Below are 17916 nucleotides of genomic sequence, written 5' to 3' on the forward strand. Positions count from 1 at the left end.
GAGAGGGGGGGGGGGGGGGGAGAGAGGGGGAGACAGAAAGAGACAGAGAGGCAGAAATAGTGAGAGAGAGAGAGATCGAGAAAGAGCGAGAGAGGGAGAGAGAGAGAGAGAAAAAGAGAGAGTGAGAGTGTGCAGTTTGGTGGACCCAATTTACAACACAGACTGTTCATAAACTGCAGCTCTTTCCCATGCTCCAAGAAATATCTGACAGATAATAACTGTGAGCTGCTACAGAATGCCAATCTCTCTCCATCTCTTTGTACCAAACATTTCTTTCTGTCTGCACAATATTACCAGCCGTCTAATATTTCTCTCCTCACGCAGGTGATATTTCTCCAGGACTAGATATTAATCCCATTTCTGCATGTGTGTAGGTTATACAGAATATTAGCATAGAAAACTCATCACAACTCTTTTTATTGTACCTTCTGCCTGCAATGCAGATAATAATAAAATAATATATATGTATATCAACTACTGTTCAAAAGTTTGGGGTCACCCAGACCATTTCATGTTTTCCATGAAAACTCATACTTTTATTCAACATTTTTCAGCTGTGCTAACATAATTACACATGGTTTTCTAATCATCACCATAAGAACACAGGAGTGATGGTTGCTAGAATTGGGCCTCTGTACACCTACGTAGATATTCCATTAAATATCAGCCGTTTCCAGCTATAATAGTCATTGACCACATTAACATGTATTTCTGATTCATTTAATGTTATCTTCATTGAAAAAAACAGTGTTTTTCTTTAAAAATTAAGGGCAAAGGCAAACCTCACATGTAAAGTAAATCTTTCCGGATGCTATTAGCATGCAAGCTAAAACCAAAGCGGAGAAGCTGGTCTCAATATGATCAAAGCACTGATCAGACTTAGCCTATTTACCCTTCCCAAATAACTTTTTTTGAAACTTGCAGATGTACGTGAGCAGTTATTAAATAGTGATAATAATCTGCCTCATATAAATCTCCTTTTGATCTCGATCAGAATAAAAGCAGGACATTATCTTTGATTAAAAGAGAAAAATACAGGCAAATTATTCTAAATGAATGATGAAATATTACAAATCTCAGGGAAACCACAACACTGGGGTGTAGGAGAACTACTTTGATAGCATACTAATGATACACACATACACACACACACGCGCACGTGCACACATACACACACACACACACGCATGCACACGCATACACATCCATATACACACGCTTACACACACACACACACACACACACACACACTCAAACACACACACATACACACGCACACACAAACGCACACACACACACACACACACACACACTCACACACACGCACACGCACACACACACACACACACGCACACACACACACACATAAACAAACGATGTAGATGATGGGGAAGGTATGAATTACGAAGGACAGCGAAGGGGGTAGTGTGTTGTGTACGCGCGTACGTACGTGCACGCACTGTTATTTACAATTTTAGCAACATCGTGGCCTGATTTAGTTATTTTATTTTCTGCCACATCTTAAAGGTTGGAGCCCCCAGTGGGCCCTCTTCCTCCCTGCTTACTCTCCATTTCTCACATTGGCTTTCATTATATTAATATTATTATTCCTATATGCTGCGTTCCCACTCCCCGGAGAATCGACATAATAGAGCTCGTTCCTTAGCATCCGAATGGATAATGATGTGTTCCAGTTGTTCTAAACAAGGCTTGCACCTTTCACCCTGGGAAACACGCACAGCCCGCATACACCTCGTACTGAACACGGGATTGGGCACCAGGTGTTGGCTCCTGCAAACTCTCCTGTGCAAACTCTCGAGGCGATTCTTTTCACAACTCACATGCGGCTGTTTAAAAAGGCAGCTGGAACACGTTATCGCGTGTCTGTTTGTGTCCCCGCCTTGAGGATGACTCTTGGCTCGCCATCGCCGTCGCCAAGTGCAAGTCACAACCCTTCTCTGTTTTGGCACCGCAGTGGTGGAACGCGCTCCCTGCCGATGTCAGGACCGCAGAGTCGCTCACCAGCTTCCGCAAAAGACTCAAGACTCACCTGTTCAGAGTTCACCTTAGACTCTGCATAGCCACCCCGTCCCACCCCTCCTACTTATTGTATGTTGTACGTCCTGGCACTTAATGTACACACTTATTGTATGGCTTACTTAGTCATGTTACTTAGTTGTGTAGCATCTTATCCTAGCTACCTTTGTTGTATACGGGGAATGGGTTAACCTAGCGATTGTTAGAATTTGTCACTTGGTCCTATGAAAATCCTTACTGTACCGACAGCGATATATTGTTTCACCTTCTTCTGACAAATTTACTTATTGTAAGTTGCTTTGGATAAAAGCTAAATTCCCTAAATGTAAATGTAAATGTAATGACTTCTCTAGAACGTGAATGCTCTTTATCGTATTGTATTGTATTGACATGTGGTTGTTTTTTGCTGGGAACTCCAGTGTTTTCTGGATGTTGTTTGGAACGTTTCAAGTAGGTGAGGACGGCTGCCTCTTCTGGAAATGACTTTTATTTGCCAACGAATAAGAGCCAGATTCAGAGATAATCACTGTGCGGATATTGGCCTATAGACAGGAGGAGAAAAGTCATATTACACGGATGTCTGTAGTGAGTGCAGCTACACAACCGGGGAGGAAAACACACAAAGTCCCACTGATTGGGACAATGATTGAATGGCTGTTTTGTTGTGTGAGTCATGGCTTTCATAGAGTATACCTCAAGTTATGACTTTTTATACGTGTTTGTGTGTGTGTGTGTGTGTGTGTGTGTGTGTGTGTGTTTGGTATGTGTGTGTGTGTGTGTGTGTGTGTGTGTGTGTGTGTGTGTGTGTGTGCGTGTGTGTATCTACAGTATGTGAAATGTAGCACAACCATGCCTGAAGAAAGAACTCTTAAGATGGCAGCCTGCAGTAGCAGCGCCGGAGCATATTGTAGTCCAAAGCAGCCGGCCTCAACCCTAAAACAACTAAAACATGCCCTAATAGTGCCTCAGAATATGCACTTAACACAAGCCTGAGTGGCACCTGGGCCCCTTTCCTCCCACATGTTACTCTGCAGGCCCAGCATAATGAGAGCAGAAGTCAATGAGCCATCCCAACTGTTCAAACACCTACTGTACAGATCAATAGGCATTTACAGAGCAGGAGTTTGTCTGTTTAAGGCCGTATGGATTTCAAGCCACACAGACCAGCACACACTCTGTGAGGCAGACACACACACACACACACACACACACACACACACAACTCATTAAGACACGAGGAAAACATACACGCATGCATGAACACACACACACGACCACTACCAGAATGTATTGATTGAAGCCCCTCTTAGTCATTTTCTAGGCCTGCTATACGGGTACACTAAAGGCTTACAGCTCGCAGTCTATTATCACTACAGAAATCCAATCAATTTGCAGACCAAAGCGGTTCAGCTGTTTGTATTTGCTTAGTAGTAGTGTAGTATAGTGTGTAGTGTAGAGTAGAGTAGAGTAGAGTAGTGTAGTGTAGTGTAGTGTGTAGTGTAGAGTAGAGTAGTGTAGTGTAGTGTAGTGTGTACTATGTAGTGTAGTGTAGTGTAGTGTGTAGTGTAGAGTAGTTGAGAGGTTGGGTGACTGGTGAGCGTGAGGAGTGGTGAGAGTGTGCATGTATAGGGGGGTTTCTAGTTGACCCGGTATGAGTGTTGGGTCGATGTAACTGGTGTTGGTTGAGGGGATTTGTAGTGGTTATGTATTTTGGCTTTTGTTATTTTGTTATGTTTAATACCATAAGTGCAGAATCCCAGTTAGGTGGGCTTCTGTCTTAAGGGGGGGAATATGACGACCCATGGTGAGTCTTTGACTCCACCCTTGCTGTTTGGTTTGCCTGTCCTCTCTCTCTCCCTTTAATAGGTGATGCATTTACAACAGTCGGGGCTGCTCCCTCCTCCCGGCGTTTTGGCTTTCTTTGTCCTTCGTTTTGTTACACATAGACTGACTTTGCATGACACTTTTGGTTACTTACATTTAACTGACTTACACCACACTTCTTTATCTTTATCCTAGTTAATTCTCTGTTAAAATTATCTTATTACTTATTATACTTAATAAATTCTCTATTATTGTAAAACGGCGTTGTCTCCCCCATTTCATGTTTCATGCAATAGAGCCAGCATGTCACAGTAGTGTGTAGTTGAATGTAGTGTAGTGTTTTGTAGTGAAATGTGTAGTGTAGTGTGAGAGAAGTGTGTAGTGTAGTGTATAGTGTGAGAGAAGTGTGTAGTGTAGTGTAGTGTAGTGTGTACAGTAGGAACTCAAACCCTCAAATCTCTTCCTTTCATGGTTCAAATTTACATTTAAAACGGAATTATTGAGTACTGAGGGTTTATAGTGGTCAATACGAGTCAAGAATAAAAGAGAGAATAAATCATTTTAACATTGTTTATGTGTAAAATTATTATTTAACCATGTACATTTTTTGAACGAGCATAGGAAGATTATCATGATGGACATTGAGCAATAGCAATGTGTAAATGTTACGTACATCTTATAACATGCAAGGGGGAAAGAGCTGTTAAACACTTAAATGTTAAGAGCCATGTAACAGTCAAACTATGGATTTCCTCTCTCTCCTTCAGGGCCGCTGGTAACCATCTTTGCCTATGTTCCTGGCTCTTTCTCGACCAAATCTAAAGTGAAGTGGTACTGCGTTACCTCCTCTTGTCCTCAGATATAAAACCCTGATGGCATGGAAGGGGTTTATTGAGTATCAACTGAATGGAATGGGATAGTAAGATCTTTACAAGGCCTATGAATTGGAATGGAGCCAGGCTATCTCCGTTTGGCCGATCCATGAACCAGCTATGATCTATTCAGAACTCTGTCTATTCACCCAGGACAATGAGAAACACTAGAGACCTGACCCCTTTTTAATTGGTGCACTTTGCAACTCACGGTTTCACAGTGTGCCAAATTAACATGCTACGTGCTACGTGCTACGTGCGGCTACAGTGGTGAACAATAGCTTTTTTATTGAGGGGAGAACAGGAAAGCTAGCTACTGGAATAAATGTGTCCTGCTAAACAAGCGTTGTGGTCGTTAGCGCCAGCGTTAGCGGTAGCATTGGCCCCCTCACAGATGTGCCAGGTACCGACACCCTGACAAATGGCAGATGGGGGCACGCGTGACAGATGTGCATAACATTGCTAGCGTGTTTGTAAGCGTGTTGCCATCAGTGTGTACATGCAGATTAGCAGGTATATCCTTCATCTTGTCAGTCCATCAGGCTGCAGGTGTGCATGTGTGTGTGTGTGTGTGTGTGTATAAGTGTGCGTGCGTGCCTGTCTGCCTGTCTGTGTGTGTGTGTGTGTGTGTGTGTGTGTGTGTGTGTGTGTGTGTGTGTGTGTGTGTGTGTGTGTGTGTGTGCGTGTGCGTGCGTGCGTGCGTGTGTGTATGCATGCGTGTGCGTGTGTGTGTGTGTGTGGGTGTGTGTACTTGTGCTCACAGTGTTAACAATGGCAGTCTTTCAATTCTTCAGTTTCCTTTGCTTTGTCTAACCCTCGCGGATACAATTTCTTCATTTTGGCAAACACACACACACACACACGGGCGCTCGCACGCACGGCGCACACACCCATGCCCACACATTGCTCAGTTAAATAAACGGAGCAAAACCCAGAGCCCTACGACCAAATAGAGACAAGGGGAAAATGGCACAACATGCAAACATTCCAGGCGGCTCGCAGACAGACAGATGTCTGTGGTCAGTGTGGGCTCCAGACGGGCGGGGCCGGAGACGTCCTGGTGTTCACCTAGCGGTCGGCACCGGGGTGGGGGTGGGGGTGGAGAGGGTGAAGGTAGAGACAGAAGACGAGACTGAGAGACCTGATGATGAGACGGGGCGAGTGAGAGAGAGAAAAGGCCGGGGCGTGGGGTAACACCGACAGGAGAGAGAGAGAGACAGTGTTAATTAGGGAGTTGTGTTGATAACAAACGTATTAACAGACTTCTGAAGGGCAGCCAGGGGTGAGAGACACAGGGAGAGAGGGAGAGGGAAAGGGAGAGGAGGAGAGAGGGAACGACTGAGAGGGAAAGTGAGAGGGAAAGGGTAAAAGAGTGAGTGAGTGAGAGAGAGAGAGAGAGAGAGAGAGAGAGAGAGAGAGAGAGAGAGAGAGAGAGAGAGAGAGAGAGAGAGTAGGAGGGAGCGAGAGTGAGAGAAAATAAGAGAGAGAGAGTGAAAGAGTGAGAGAGTTATAGAGAGAGAGATTAAGAGGGAGAGAGAGAGAGAGCGAGAGAGAGTGAGGAGGAAAAGGGGAAAGCTGGACCGGGTGAAGGTCAGTAGGTTAGGATTAAAGGAGCGGAGAGACGAATGAAAACAAAAGGCTGAGAAAGAAAAACAAATATTGAAAGAGAAGCAGAGGAGGCAAAAAGGAAAGAGAAATGGGGAGGCCATGATGGACTACAACGCGTAGGCGCACCTGCGACTGCAGCGGATAAACACGCTGCTAGGTTCTGGGCTGCTGTCTGCAGTTTCTCAGACTATAAAACACGCCACAATACGGCCAGAGATCCAGTCCAGAGCAGACGGCTCCTCCCTCCGTTGGTGTGATACGGGCCCTGGCCGGGTCTGGATCCACTTCACATCTCCAACGTCTGCTTTACAGCCCCGTTAAAATGCTCCCATCCAACGCCGGGAAGAGGAGTGTGCACAATGACTCGACAGCTCGACAACACAAACAAGGGCCGGTCGCCACGCTCCCAGAATGCAACGCGTGTCTGCGTGTCTGTCTCGACAGAGACAGTGGATTGAAGGCAGAAAAAACTGCCAAACCAGAGGAAGATAAGTGTAGGAGCGGAGAGGCAGGAGAGAGAGGGATGGGAGAGGGAGAGACGGGAGACGGAGGGAGGGATGGGAGACGGAGGGATGGGAGACGGAGGGAGGGATGGGAGACGGAGGGAGGGATGGGAGACGGAGGGATGGGAGACAGAGGGATGGGAGACGGAGGGAGGGAGACGGAGGGAGGGAGACGGAGAGATGGGAGACGGAGGGAGGGGAGACGGAGGGATGGGAGATGGAGGGATGGGAGACGGAGGGAGGGATGGGAGACGGAGGGAGGGATGGGAGACGGAGGGATGGGAGACGGAGAGATGGGAGACGGAGGGAGGGATGGGAGACGGAGGGAGGGATGGGAGACGGAGGGAGGGATGGGAGACGGAGGGAGGGATGGGAGACGGAGGGATGGGAGACGGAGGGAGGGATGGGAGACGGGGGGAGGGGAGACTGAGGAGGAGCAGAGCGCAGAGGGCAGCTGTATTGACTGCTGGCTGTCTCGAGATATCTGTCTCTAAGCTCTGACAGCCACAGTGTAGTTTAGCCTTTTACCTTTTCCTTTGATAAAGTTCAAATCAACGCACGGATCAACCACTCTATTTATAAGTGGTGGCGTATCAAATACATCCCTTTTAAAAATGTAATATCGTATTTGAATAGTGTATCTGATACGGTGGTACAGTAGTGAAAGCTGTACTACTGAGGGAAGCCTGCTTTGAAAAGTAGTAAGAGGAGAGATGGTGTTTCTACAAGTGTCTCCGGTCAGGTAGATCACTGACATCAAGACCTCTTCTAACAGCGTGTGGATAACCGTCTAATCCTCTTGTACCAAGACCTCCATCGTGTAAACGGCTGGCCCGGTGTCATGTCAGCATCTCAGCGTTTATGTGTTTTTTGATCCATGGCATACTACCGGATTCAATGCTATCCATCCTGCTTGTCCCAGTGCTTAAGGACAAAGCTGGGAGAGTAAGTTGCATGGATAATTATAGGCCTATAGCGCTAGCCAGCATACCATCAAAAGTTGTGGAAAGAATCCTGCTTGATAGAGTATGCGGGTATCTTTCTTCCTGTGACAGTCAGCGATCAGTTTGGTTTTAAACCAAAGCATGGGACAGACATGTTTATATATGCACTCAAGGAAATAGTGAACCTGTACAGGGCCAAAAACTCATCTGTCCTTATGTGCTTTATTGATGCTTCCAAAGCATTTGATAGAGTAAACCACAGGAAACTATTCATGAAGCTAACACAAAGGGGCGTGCCTGCGTATATTGTCAGGGTTCTGATCTACTGGTATGCTCACCAGAAGATGCAGATTAAATGGGGAGGTAGTATATCAGCCCTCTTTGGAGTTGGCAATGGCGTTAGACAGGGAGGAATCTTGTCTCCAATTTTATTCAACTTGTATGTCAATGAATTGTCCATGCAATTGAGAGCCTGTAACACAGGGTGTATGACTGGTGAAATGTTGGTGAACTACCTTAGATGATTTGGTCATTATTAGCCCAAGTAGTGCTGGACAACAGCAAGTCCTTAATATCTGCACTGAGTATGGATTCATGACATTAAATATAATACTAGCAAGAGTGCTGTTTTAGTGTGTAGAAACAAGCAGGATAAAGGGCTCAGTTTTCCTGCGTTCAAACTGTCTGGCAATAGTCTTGATGTATGTAGAAGGATTAAATACCTTGGACATTTTATAAATGATCAGTTGAATGATGATGATGATGTGTATAGACAATGTTGCAGCTTTTGTTCAGCTTTTGTTCAACACAGGTGAAGGTAGCCCTGTTCAAAGCATATTGTACACCGCTTTACCGCACCCAAGTATGGTCAAGCTACAAAAAATGTAGCATGCAGAGGCTGAAAGTTGCGTACAATGATGCAATGAGTATCCTTTTAAAAATACCCAGAGGGGGCAGTGCCAGCCAGATGTTTGTCACCGCAGGAGTGAGCACATTCCATGCACTTTTAAGAAATCTCATGTTTAAATTTATGAAACGATTGGAGGAATCTGGGAATAGAATCATTGTGGTACTTGTAAATCCCACTCTGAGCTGTGCTCACTATATATACCGCCAGCCTGAGGGTGCACTGGCTGAAATGTTTGTATATAAACTGAATTTTTATATTTGTGTTTTGTATTTGTCTCGTGCTATTTATGGACCTGAGTCTGAAATAAAGTTTTCACGTCATATCATATCATATAGAAGCTGAACCTGAACCAGGAGGGGGGCAACATGAAGTGAACCTCGCTGCTGAGACCACGCCGGAGATGTGCCGTCCAAAGACCTCGTCGGTGATGCGGTGTCTTTGCGTTGGACACATTTCTACATTCAATTATCATGGGGAGAAAATAGATGGGGTTTCTCACTTTCTCTTCTGTCACTGTCAGCATTTATCGCAGGCTTTCCATATCTAAGTGTATATTTATTTATATCCTATATATACACTACCATTCAAAAGTTTGGCATCACCTAGAAATGTCCTTATTTTTTCAAGAAAAGCATATTTTTTTTCAATGATGATAACATTAAACGAATCAGAGATACAGTTTAGATATTGGTAATGTGGTAAAGGACTATTCTAGCTGGAATTGGCTGATTTGAATGGAATATCTACATAGGTGTACAGAGGTCCATTTCCAGCAACAATCACTCCTGTGTTCTAATGGTACATTGTTAAGCAAACCTTATTAAAAGCCAAATTGATGATGAGAAAACCCTTGGTGCAATTATGTTAGCACAGCTGAAAACTGTTGAATAAAAGTGTGAGTTTTCATGGAAAACATGAAATTGTCTTGGTGACCACAAACTATTGAACAGTATATACAGTATATTTTATATAAATAAAATAAATGTTGCTTTATTACCAACGGCAAGCTCACGGCCATTTGTTTCAGCGGAAGTGCAGTGGTGGTCCCACGACTGTCCACACACACGGTCCACTGCAGCACAACGCAGCATGGCCAGTGAGCCAGGACTCACAAAATGGCTAATTCCTAAAACCGGCGGTGAGTTTCTCACAGAAGCCCATTCTAAATAGGCCTACTCGTGTTTCAAATCATTTTTCACAAATCCCATAACATTTAGCCAGAGATCCCGCTGGCTTTCCCCGTCTCTTCGGGCAACCCTCCGAGATGACAGTGTTACACAAACAGACACACACTTAAACACACATAAACCGACGCACACTCACACAGAAGGTTGGTCTTAAGGGACCGGTACTAGTGTGTCCCGGAGGGAGAGTAGGAGCCACGGAAAAGACTCTAATGCTGTCTCTAGTTATTGCACAGACACCACGACTGTTTAATGTTCTACAAATAACGGAGACTATTAAAGCCAGCATGAATAGAATCATGTAAACTACTTTAGTCGTTGTTATTTCTAAGCATACGTTCACGCCGCGTCTGAAAAACACAAAAACAAAACAAACAAAAACAAAAAGCAGCGACTTCTTAGCTATTTATCTGGCAGCCATTTTGTTTCATTTTTTCTTTTTTTTTAAAGGTGCAACATTTCAAACACAAAAACCCTCCAAAATACCTCCAGCTGTGCAGGCCTCTTCCCCCTGCCGCCCTGGGGTGGAGTGGCCCGGGCTGTGACGGCGTGATGGATCCACTTACCAACAGCATCCTCACTGCCGGGCGCCAGTAGCCAGTACATGGCTCTATCCCCCCCTGGGGGACCTGCTGTCACCGGCCAGGCTCCGGCTCCTAACCACAGCTGTCAATACACATCTGCAGCGGAACGGCGCGAGCGTCTCCCGAGTGGATCCGGGGGGGGCGGTCCCCGTAATGGAGTTATACACACGGCTCGGCCCACACGACCGAAGACGTTAATTAGGTGGTTTTTAGGGTTGTCCTGTCCTGGGGGGGCTGAGAGAGTCGGCCGCTGCTGTGCTCCCAGGGAGACGCCGCTGAGTGGCTCGTTTGACCATGAATCACGAGGAACCGACGCGCGCAGAGAATGTCACGCAGGGAGCCTGAGACATTTTGCGGTATCGTCGCGCATGACGTGACATATTGGTGCGCGGAGGGGCCGCTGTTTGTCCTATAAACACGTGCCGTCATTAGTGGTCGTGTTAGCAAATGTCATCAAGGTAGCCCTATTAGCATTAGCGAGCAATTAGGCCGGCTCAGACACACTCAGTACGCACAAACACACAGCGTGTGTGACAACACACACACACACGCTGTCTTCTATCTTTTCATTTATTCCGCTCGCGTCAGACGGTCTTTCTTGTCCTCTCTTCCTCTCCTTATTCTCTCCTCCTCCTCCTCTCCTCTACTCCCTGCTCCTCTCCTCCCCTCTCCCCTCTCCACTCCACTCCTCTCCTCCTTTTCTCCTAGCCTTCATGTCTCTCCCTTCATGTCTGCCTGTGTCTCCTTCCCGCTCACCCCGCTGTAAATAATGTAATTTGTCACAGACAGGCCTGTGTGTAAGAGCTGACCTTTTGAAACCTCACAATAAATTGGTCTCGGGTAGAAAAGCTTTGCCATTAGCCAGCTCGGTCTCTCAACCTCTCTCCATCTTGATACTCCAGATACTCTCTCTCTCTCTCTCTCTCTCTCTCTCTCTCTGTCTCTCTCTCTCTCCCTCTCTCTCTCCCTCCCCCCCCCCCTTTTATTACTCAGATTTTTCTCAAAGATTTGATTGAATTTATTTATTTTTTCCCTCCTCTACTTTTGTTGACTGCGATTAATTTGTGTCCTCAAAGACACACTAGGAAAACTTGTGATTCCCTAAATGATGTAACAGCACCAGGCTTAATTGGAAGAGGCTTTTGATTGGTTAATTAGAGCTAAGTGTCCCAATTGTAATATCTGCAATCTGCACCACATGCTTATCTAGTTATCATGTGACAAATGTATTCATGATACATGACAACTTTAGCATAATACATTCAGATTACTATGTACATAATCAGGATTTCTGCGGCTGGCCAACTTTACCAGTGATGATAGTGCTGAGTATGTTGGGAAATTATGTATTTATTTACGACAGCTGAAATGGTCTATTAATTCCTCGTTAATTGGGGTCTTTTATTGCCTCTGTTTTTGTGATCGAATCCAAAAATATGATGGCATAAAAGATGTTTAACGATTAAATGATTAAGTATGCTATTGTTGAAGAATCAACATTTTAGAGCAGTTATTAAAAATCGGTAGGACATTTGCACACACACACACACACACTGACAAACATGCGCACACAAACACACATAGAATGTTGTGTGTGCACACACACACACACACACACACACACACACACACCAGGCTTGCCAAAAAGCAGATAAGAGAAGAACTACGGGGCTTGGGGTTCAAAGGGTAAGTGTGCTTTTATAAAAAAAAGAAAGAGACAGAGAAAGAGAGTGTGTGTGTGTGTGTGTGTGTGTGTGTGTATGTGTTGAGGTACCTGGCCTAATGAAAGCCTATGAGTGTATCTGTGTATGTGTGTGTGTATCAGTGTGTTTGTTTAAGAGCATGTGTGTGTATTTTTGAATGTGTGTGTGTGTGTGTGTGTGTATTTGGGTGAGAGCGTGTGTGTGTGTGTGTGTGTGTGTGTGTGTGTGTGTGTCTGTGTATGTATTTGAATGTGCGTGCATGTGTGCTTTTGGGAATGTGTGTAGTTTTGAGTGTGTGTGTGTGTGTGTGTGTATATTTGGGAATGTGTGTGGATGTGTTCGTATATGAATGTGTGTGTGTGTGTGTGTGTGTGTGTGTGTATGTGGATGTGTGTGTGTGTGTGTGTTATCATTCCTCAGCACCATGCTTCTCTTGGCAGATGGCAGCGCCAACCTCAGGGCCAGAAGGCAGGGGGTTGGAGGAGCGAGAGAGAGACACAGAGAGAGAGAGAGAGAGAGAGAGAGAGAGAGAGAGAGAGAGAGAGAGAGAGAGAGAGAGAGAGAGAGAGAGAGAGAGAGAGTTTTGGCAGGCAACACAAGGTAGCTCCTGCCCCATTGCCCCCCCAAGATACCAACCGCAAAGTAACAGACATCCACACAAAACACCCACACCTCCAGTGATACCGCACACCCAGGGCTCAACGCAGCCATTGTTTCCTGTGCATATCCATGTAGCGTATTCTAAGCATACATTAACACCGTTTAACATTTTTTATTCTAGATTAAAGACTAAATAAGACGGATAGGATTGTTTTTGTAAAATAAACATATTGTGTTTTTATATTCTAGTTTTCGTATTCATCCCATCGCAGCGTGCTTAAAACACAAATGTGTGGCAGATGTTAAGCAATATAAGCCCCAAAGGTTGTTCCAACATTGTTCAGGACTGATTCGAAAAATAAAGAGAATGGACGGGAGACGAAAGTGAGAATGATGAAGAAAAGGTGAAGAAAAAGGTGAGACGAGGGGGAGGAATGTGGAGGAAAGGCGTCAAGACGGGTGCAGGTGCCCCATGCTTCATGAAACTCTCTCACACTCACACTCTGCTGCACAAACCGGGGATCAATACCCTAAAACAAATAAACAAACGGGAATCCACCACGTCGGAGCAGCCCAGCTGACGAGCTGAGACCCCCCCCCCCCCCCCCCATGCAGACCCACACCAGCCCTCTGATGCCATGTTGGCACAGCAGGGGGCGCGGGGGCGGCGGCGGCGGGCCTAGCGTGCGCTGCGCTGTCACGCTCTCTGCACTCCCGGGCTCCGAATCAAGCCTGTGAGATCTGTGCTGCCGATCGGGTCCCGGTGCGTCCCCTTAAGCGGGCGTCACAGGGACCCAGGGCGGCTAATGACGCAGACCGGGGTTTCAAGGGCTGTGTATTAGCTGGATATATATCTAGATTCCCCTGACTGGATACAGTGGCGGCTAACCGGATCCCCCGATGGAAACCAGCGGTCCCCCAACGCGGCACGACGCAGCGCAGGGGAATACCTGACGCGGTGTGGGGGCTCCGTTCCGTCCTCAGGGCCTCGTTAGCAGCCCCGCGTTGCCAGGGGGGCCCGACGGTGTGTGTGTGTGAGTGTGTGTGTGTGTGTGTAGCGACTCCCAAACCGCTTAACGCAATCATTGGGATATTATTCGCCGACAGAAAACTCGGATGGGGTTTTAATTTTGTTGTCGTTTGAGTTACAGAGCGGGCCGGTGGACAGGAGGGGTGTGAGGCTCTGAGTCCTCCACACCGCCGCCGGGGCGAGATGTCAGGCGTTTTCTCCCCGACACAGAGCACAGCCCTCCCAGGCGATTTCCTCTCAAGTCTTTTTTTTAAGGAAGAAAAAATGAATAATCATAATTGCAATAAAAGCCGATTTGTTATTGCGGTTGTGCGGCAGGGCCGAATATATATATATCCCATAATCTTGGTGGAGGCTTATGTGTACGTGTATTTATATTGATGACACTTGAACGGTGGGACGGGACTCTGGGATGGTCCGACGGACGGGGTTCAGCACCAGGGAGAGAGACTACTGGCTCCATATGGATAAGCTAGTTAACACCGCCCCCACCTCCCCCCAAAACCCTTTCCCACCCAAACCCCATCCCCCGATAACCCCCATCCCACCCAAACCCCCATCGCCCCCACACCCAATCCCACGAGACCCCCCCCCCCATCCCACCAGCCATCACATTGATCGCTCCCCCATGAAAAGCAGCAGAGTGTATTATTATTTCTGTAGAGGGGGGCAGGCAGGGTCCTTGCCGAGATGCACGCTGGCTGAGGGACGCGTGCGCTGTGGGGGTGGAGCAGGAGGTTGACTGTAACACTATGTCACAGTGGAGGGTGAAGCTGCCTGTATAACGCATGGAGACGTCAGACCTGCCTGCTGGAGGCCACTAGCTTACATCAACAATATAACAGGCCTACCAACAAGACAGACATTAAACAACTATAAATCCACTTTATTGAGAAACGGAGGCCGGTTATATGCCTATTATATCTCTTTATAGAAATAAAGAGAATATGTCTTTATGAAATGATCATTATTAGCTGATATACAACACGGCGCTATGGGCTATAACTTCTGCCATTTCCATCTTTTAGCTCAGCTGGAAGCCTGTGTGTGCAATTCGCTCGTTATTTAACTCTTTCCATGGCTCAGCCATTCACCATCAGTGTCAATTAGGGCAGGGGAGCGATCTCCCACGACTCCAGCTAGCCAGATTAGCCAGTTACATGATGGGCAATTACAATGAGCGCTATGCAGGAATCGATGCGGTAGCTATTACATCCGCACAAAGCTGCTCACATCTCCCTGCATGTGTTGGAACGAAGTGTGCATGTGTGTGTGTGTGTTGGGAGGAGGGTGGGGGGAACAAAGAAGAGAGAGATGAAAGGGTGCTTCTTAGGGGGAGAGGGTGGGAGAGGGGGGGAGGAATACAGCGCCTGATTCTCTGAGAATCACCAAAGAGGTGGGAACCACTACAGTTTTCTTGGTCTAGACAAAGTGAATACTCGAAGGGGAACTAATAAAAAAAACTCTGGCCCCCTCTCTTCATTGTTCTTATTTCTTAATTTATATTAGTTTTTTGTTTTTTTTCTCGAAAAGTTTTACCATGTTTCCATCTCCTGTCGGCTGTGGTTGGCTCTCCTGCTGGGAGGCGGCTCCAGAATTCCTAGTGTCCAAGTTTGCTGAGAGATTAGGGTTGAGAGACACTGTGGTGTCCGCGCTGCACGCCCTGCAGCAGGGACAGCGCGGCCCTGCACGCATTGAAGCCTCCCATTCCATACCAGGGACCGGGGCGGGATACAAATATCAACATTCAAAAGATAATAAAGAATCGCTGGGTCGGCTTAGCTCAAGAGCAGGTTGGCTGGTAACCGGAAGGTTGCTCGTTTGAGCGTCGATGTGTCCCTGAGGAAGACACTTAACCCTTTGGAAAAAAGCGCTAAATTCCCTGAATGTAAATGTAAATAAACGATTGAGTGGACAAATGTGCTAAAGCAGGAAACGCCAGGAGAAGGACAGACAGCAGTAACCTGGTGGCTCAGTCAAACACTGACTGAATCCCTGCCTTAACATCCATCCCGGACACCTTCCGTACCACGGGGAGGTGGTTGATCTGACGCGAGGAGCAGTCCATTTTTAACACACAACGCAACCTCCATTCCCGATCCTTTTTTAAACTCTCCTAAGCTTTCCTTCCATTTCTGCCCATAGAGCTGAATCGAGCGTTCGGCATTGATGCCTTTTGTACGAGCACTTTGTATGTCTCTATCTGTTCCTTTATGGCCTATAATAATAATGGCTATACTATACCTCGCAGCACGCCACATCCCCCCCCCCCCCCGCCTTCCCCTGCATATGGGGGCCATTTACAGCGGCGGCGTGCCGGAGTATCTGGCGGGCGGAGAGACAGGGTCACACACAGCGAGCCGGCCCCATCCAGAGACCCCCGCCCCCTCCCCGCCCCCCATCCCCCCCACATCCCCCCCAGCCTCTCCTCCGGAGCAGTGGGGGGTTAAGCACTTTTGCTCGAGGGGCCCCTTGACAGTAGCAGTTAGGGGAGAAGTGTGTGAGGCCGGTCCACGGTGCGTGCGTGCATGCGTGCGTTTGTTGCGCGCGCTCGTGTGTGATAATAACAGACGGATAAATCACAACAAATCACAACAGAAAGCAAAACTCTACAATAATTAATGTGGTTGCGCTCCTTCATCTGCGCTGCGATGGCTTCACAATTGCATAATTATATGTCAGTGAACACAGTTAACAGGGAGTACTTGCTGTTTCCGTTCTGTTTCCGGTTGAGCTCACCTATTTGATGTGAATGTGAATGTGTTTTCGGGGGCCCCTTCAAATGCATCACCTCGGTTCAAACATCAGCAATAGAACGCTTTACTGTCTGTATGGTATGTATGGTTATTGGTTACACACCTTCTGCACACAAACATGCAAGACATGTGCGCACGCACACACACACACACACACACACACACACATACAAATGTGTATGTGCCTGAGTTTTCTTATACACACACACCCCCACACACACACAAACATGCATGTGTCTGAGTGTGCTCATACATACATACACTCACACACACAAACCCTGCATGTGTCTGAGCGCTCATAAACACACACACGTACACACACGTGCATGTGTCTGAGCACGCTCATACACACACACACACACACACACACACACACACACACACACACAAACACACATGCAAACGTGCATGAGTCTGAGCAAGCTCATACACACACACACACACACACACACACACAAGATAGATAGATAGATAGATAGATAGATAGATAGATAGATAGATAGATAGATAGAGAGTAGGAATAGCCTAATAAACAGGCTTAACACATCTTGCTGAATCAAGTCACACTAACCTAAACATTTAAGACAAATGTAACAACGCAATGATGTGCACAAAATAGACTAATGCATTTGTTTAGCATGTTCGGAAGGAGGGCAAATAAAGTGCGAGCGAGTCCACCAGCGAACACTTTGGACCTCTCAGAAGTGCAGCCAGGTGACACATGCTTGACAAAGGGCGACAGCAGCACAGCAGCGGACTCAGCGCTGATCACGACATGCCAGTGTCTGATCGCGTTCTGACACAGGGACACACACTCAAATAACGAGGATAGCGGCGTGGATACACGCCGGCGTGTAGCGTTTGCGTGCATCGCGATGTGCGGCTGAACCGAGCCGAGCCGAGCCGAGTTGGCTCCCGGCTTCTCGCGTTCTCCAGAGCAACAGCGGCAGCGGCTTGTGACAAAGAAAGACGCTGCGTAGATGATGTACGGTTTGTCCACATCCAACAAAGGACACAGTTTGGTTCTCTATCAGCCCGGGACAGCGCCTTATTATAGGGAAGGCTTTAGGTTTTGTTTTAAGGGGGTGGGTAGGGGGGGGAGGCTGTCATCCTTATTCCCCCTAAACGTAACAGAGGTTTGAAATCTCAAAAATAAACCCAAATAAATCACAGCACTTACCATGGTTGCTCCAGCTCCCAATCTCTGAAAAAGTCGAATTCGAAAAGGTCCATGGTGGGTCCGGTTCGGGGTTACAGTCCCAGCTGGTGCTCCGTGGTCCTACATGCGCCGCTGACACGGAGCACAGAGCGTCTGTATGTCTAAAGTGTGTGTGAGCGTGTGAGCGCGCGCGTGTGTGTGC

The 17916-nt window shown here is 46.9% G+C and overlaps 1 protein-coding gene across 1 annotated transcript in view; it reads right to left on the reverse strand.

Moving 5' to 3' along the window:
• Window positions 1-10488, reverse strand: part of LOC311345240 (uncharacterized protein) — a gene marked incomplete at both ends in the record, with an annotated part of 34417 nt that extends 23929 nt beyond the window's left edge. Inside the window, one exon of the mRNA XM_084469613.1 lies at window positions 10369-10488. Coding sequence (XP_084325739.1) covers window positions 10369-10488 — 120 coding nt within the window. The remainder of the gene's footprint in view (window positions 1-10368) is intronic.
• Window positions 10489-17916: the final 7428 nt, after the last annotated feature.

Source organism: Micromesistius poutassou, assembly GCF_964030765.1.
Source record: "Micromesistius poutassou genome assembly, chromosome: 6".
In the NCBI taxonomy this organism is placed as follows: domain Eukaryota; kingdom Metazoa; phylum Chordata; class Actinopteri; order Gadiformes; family Gadidae; genus Micromesistius; species Micromesistius poutassou.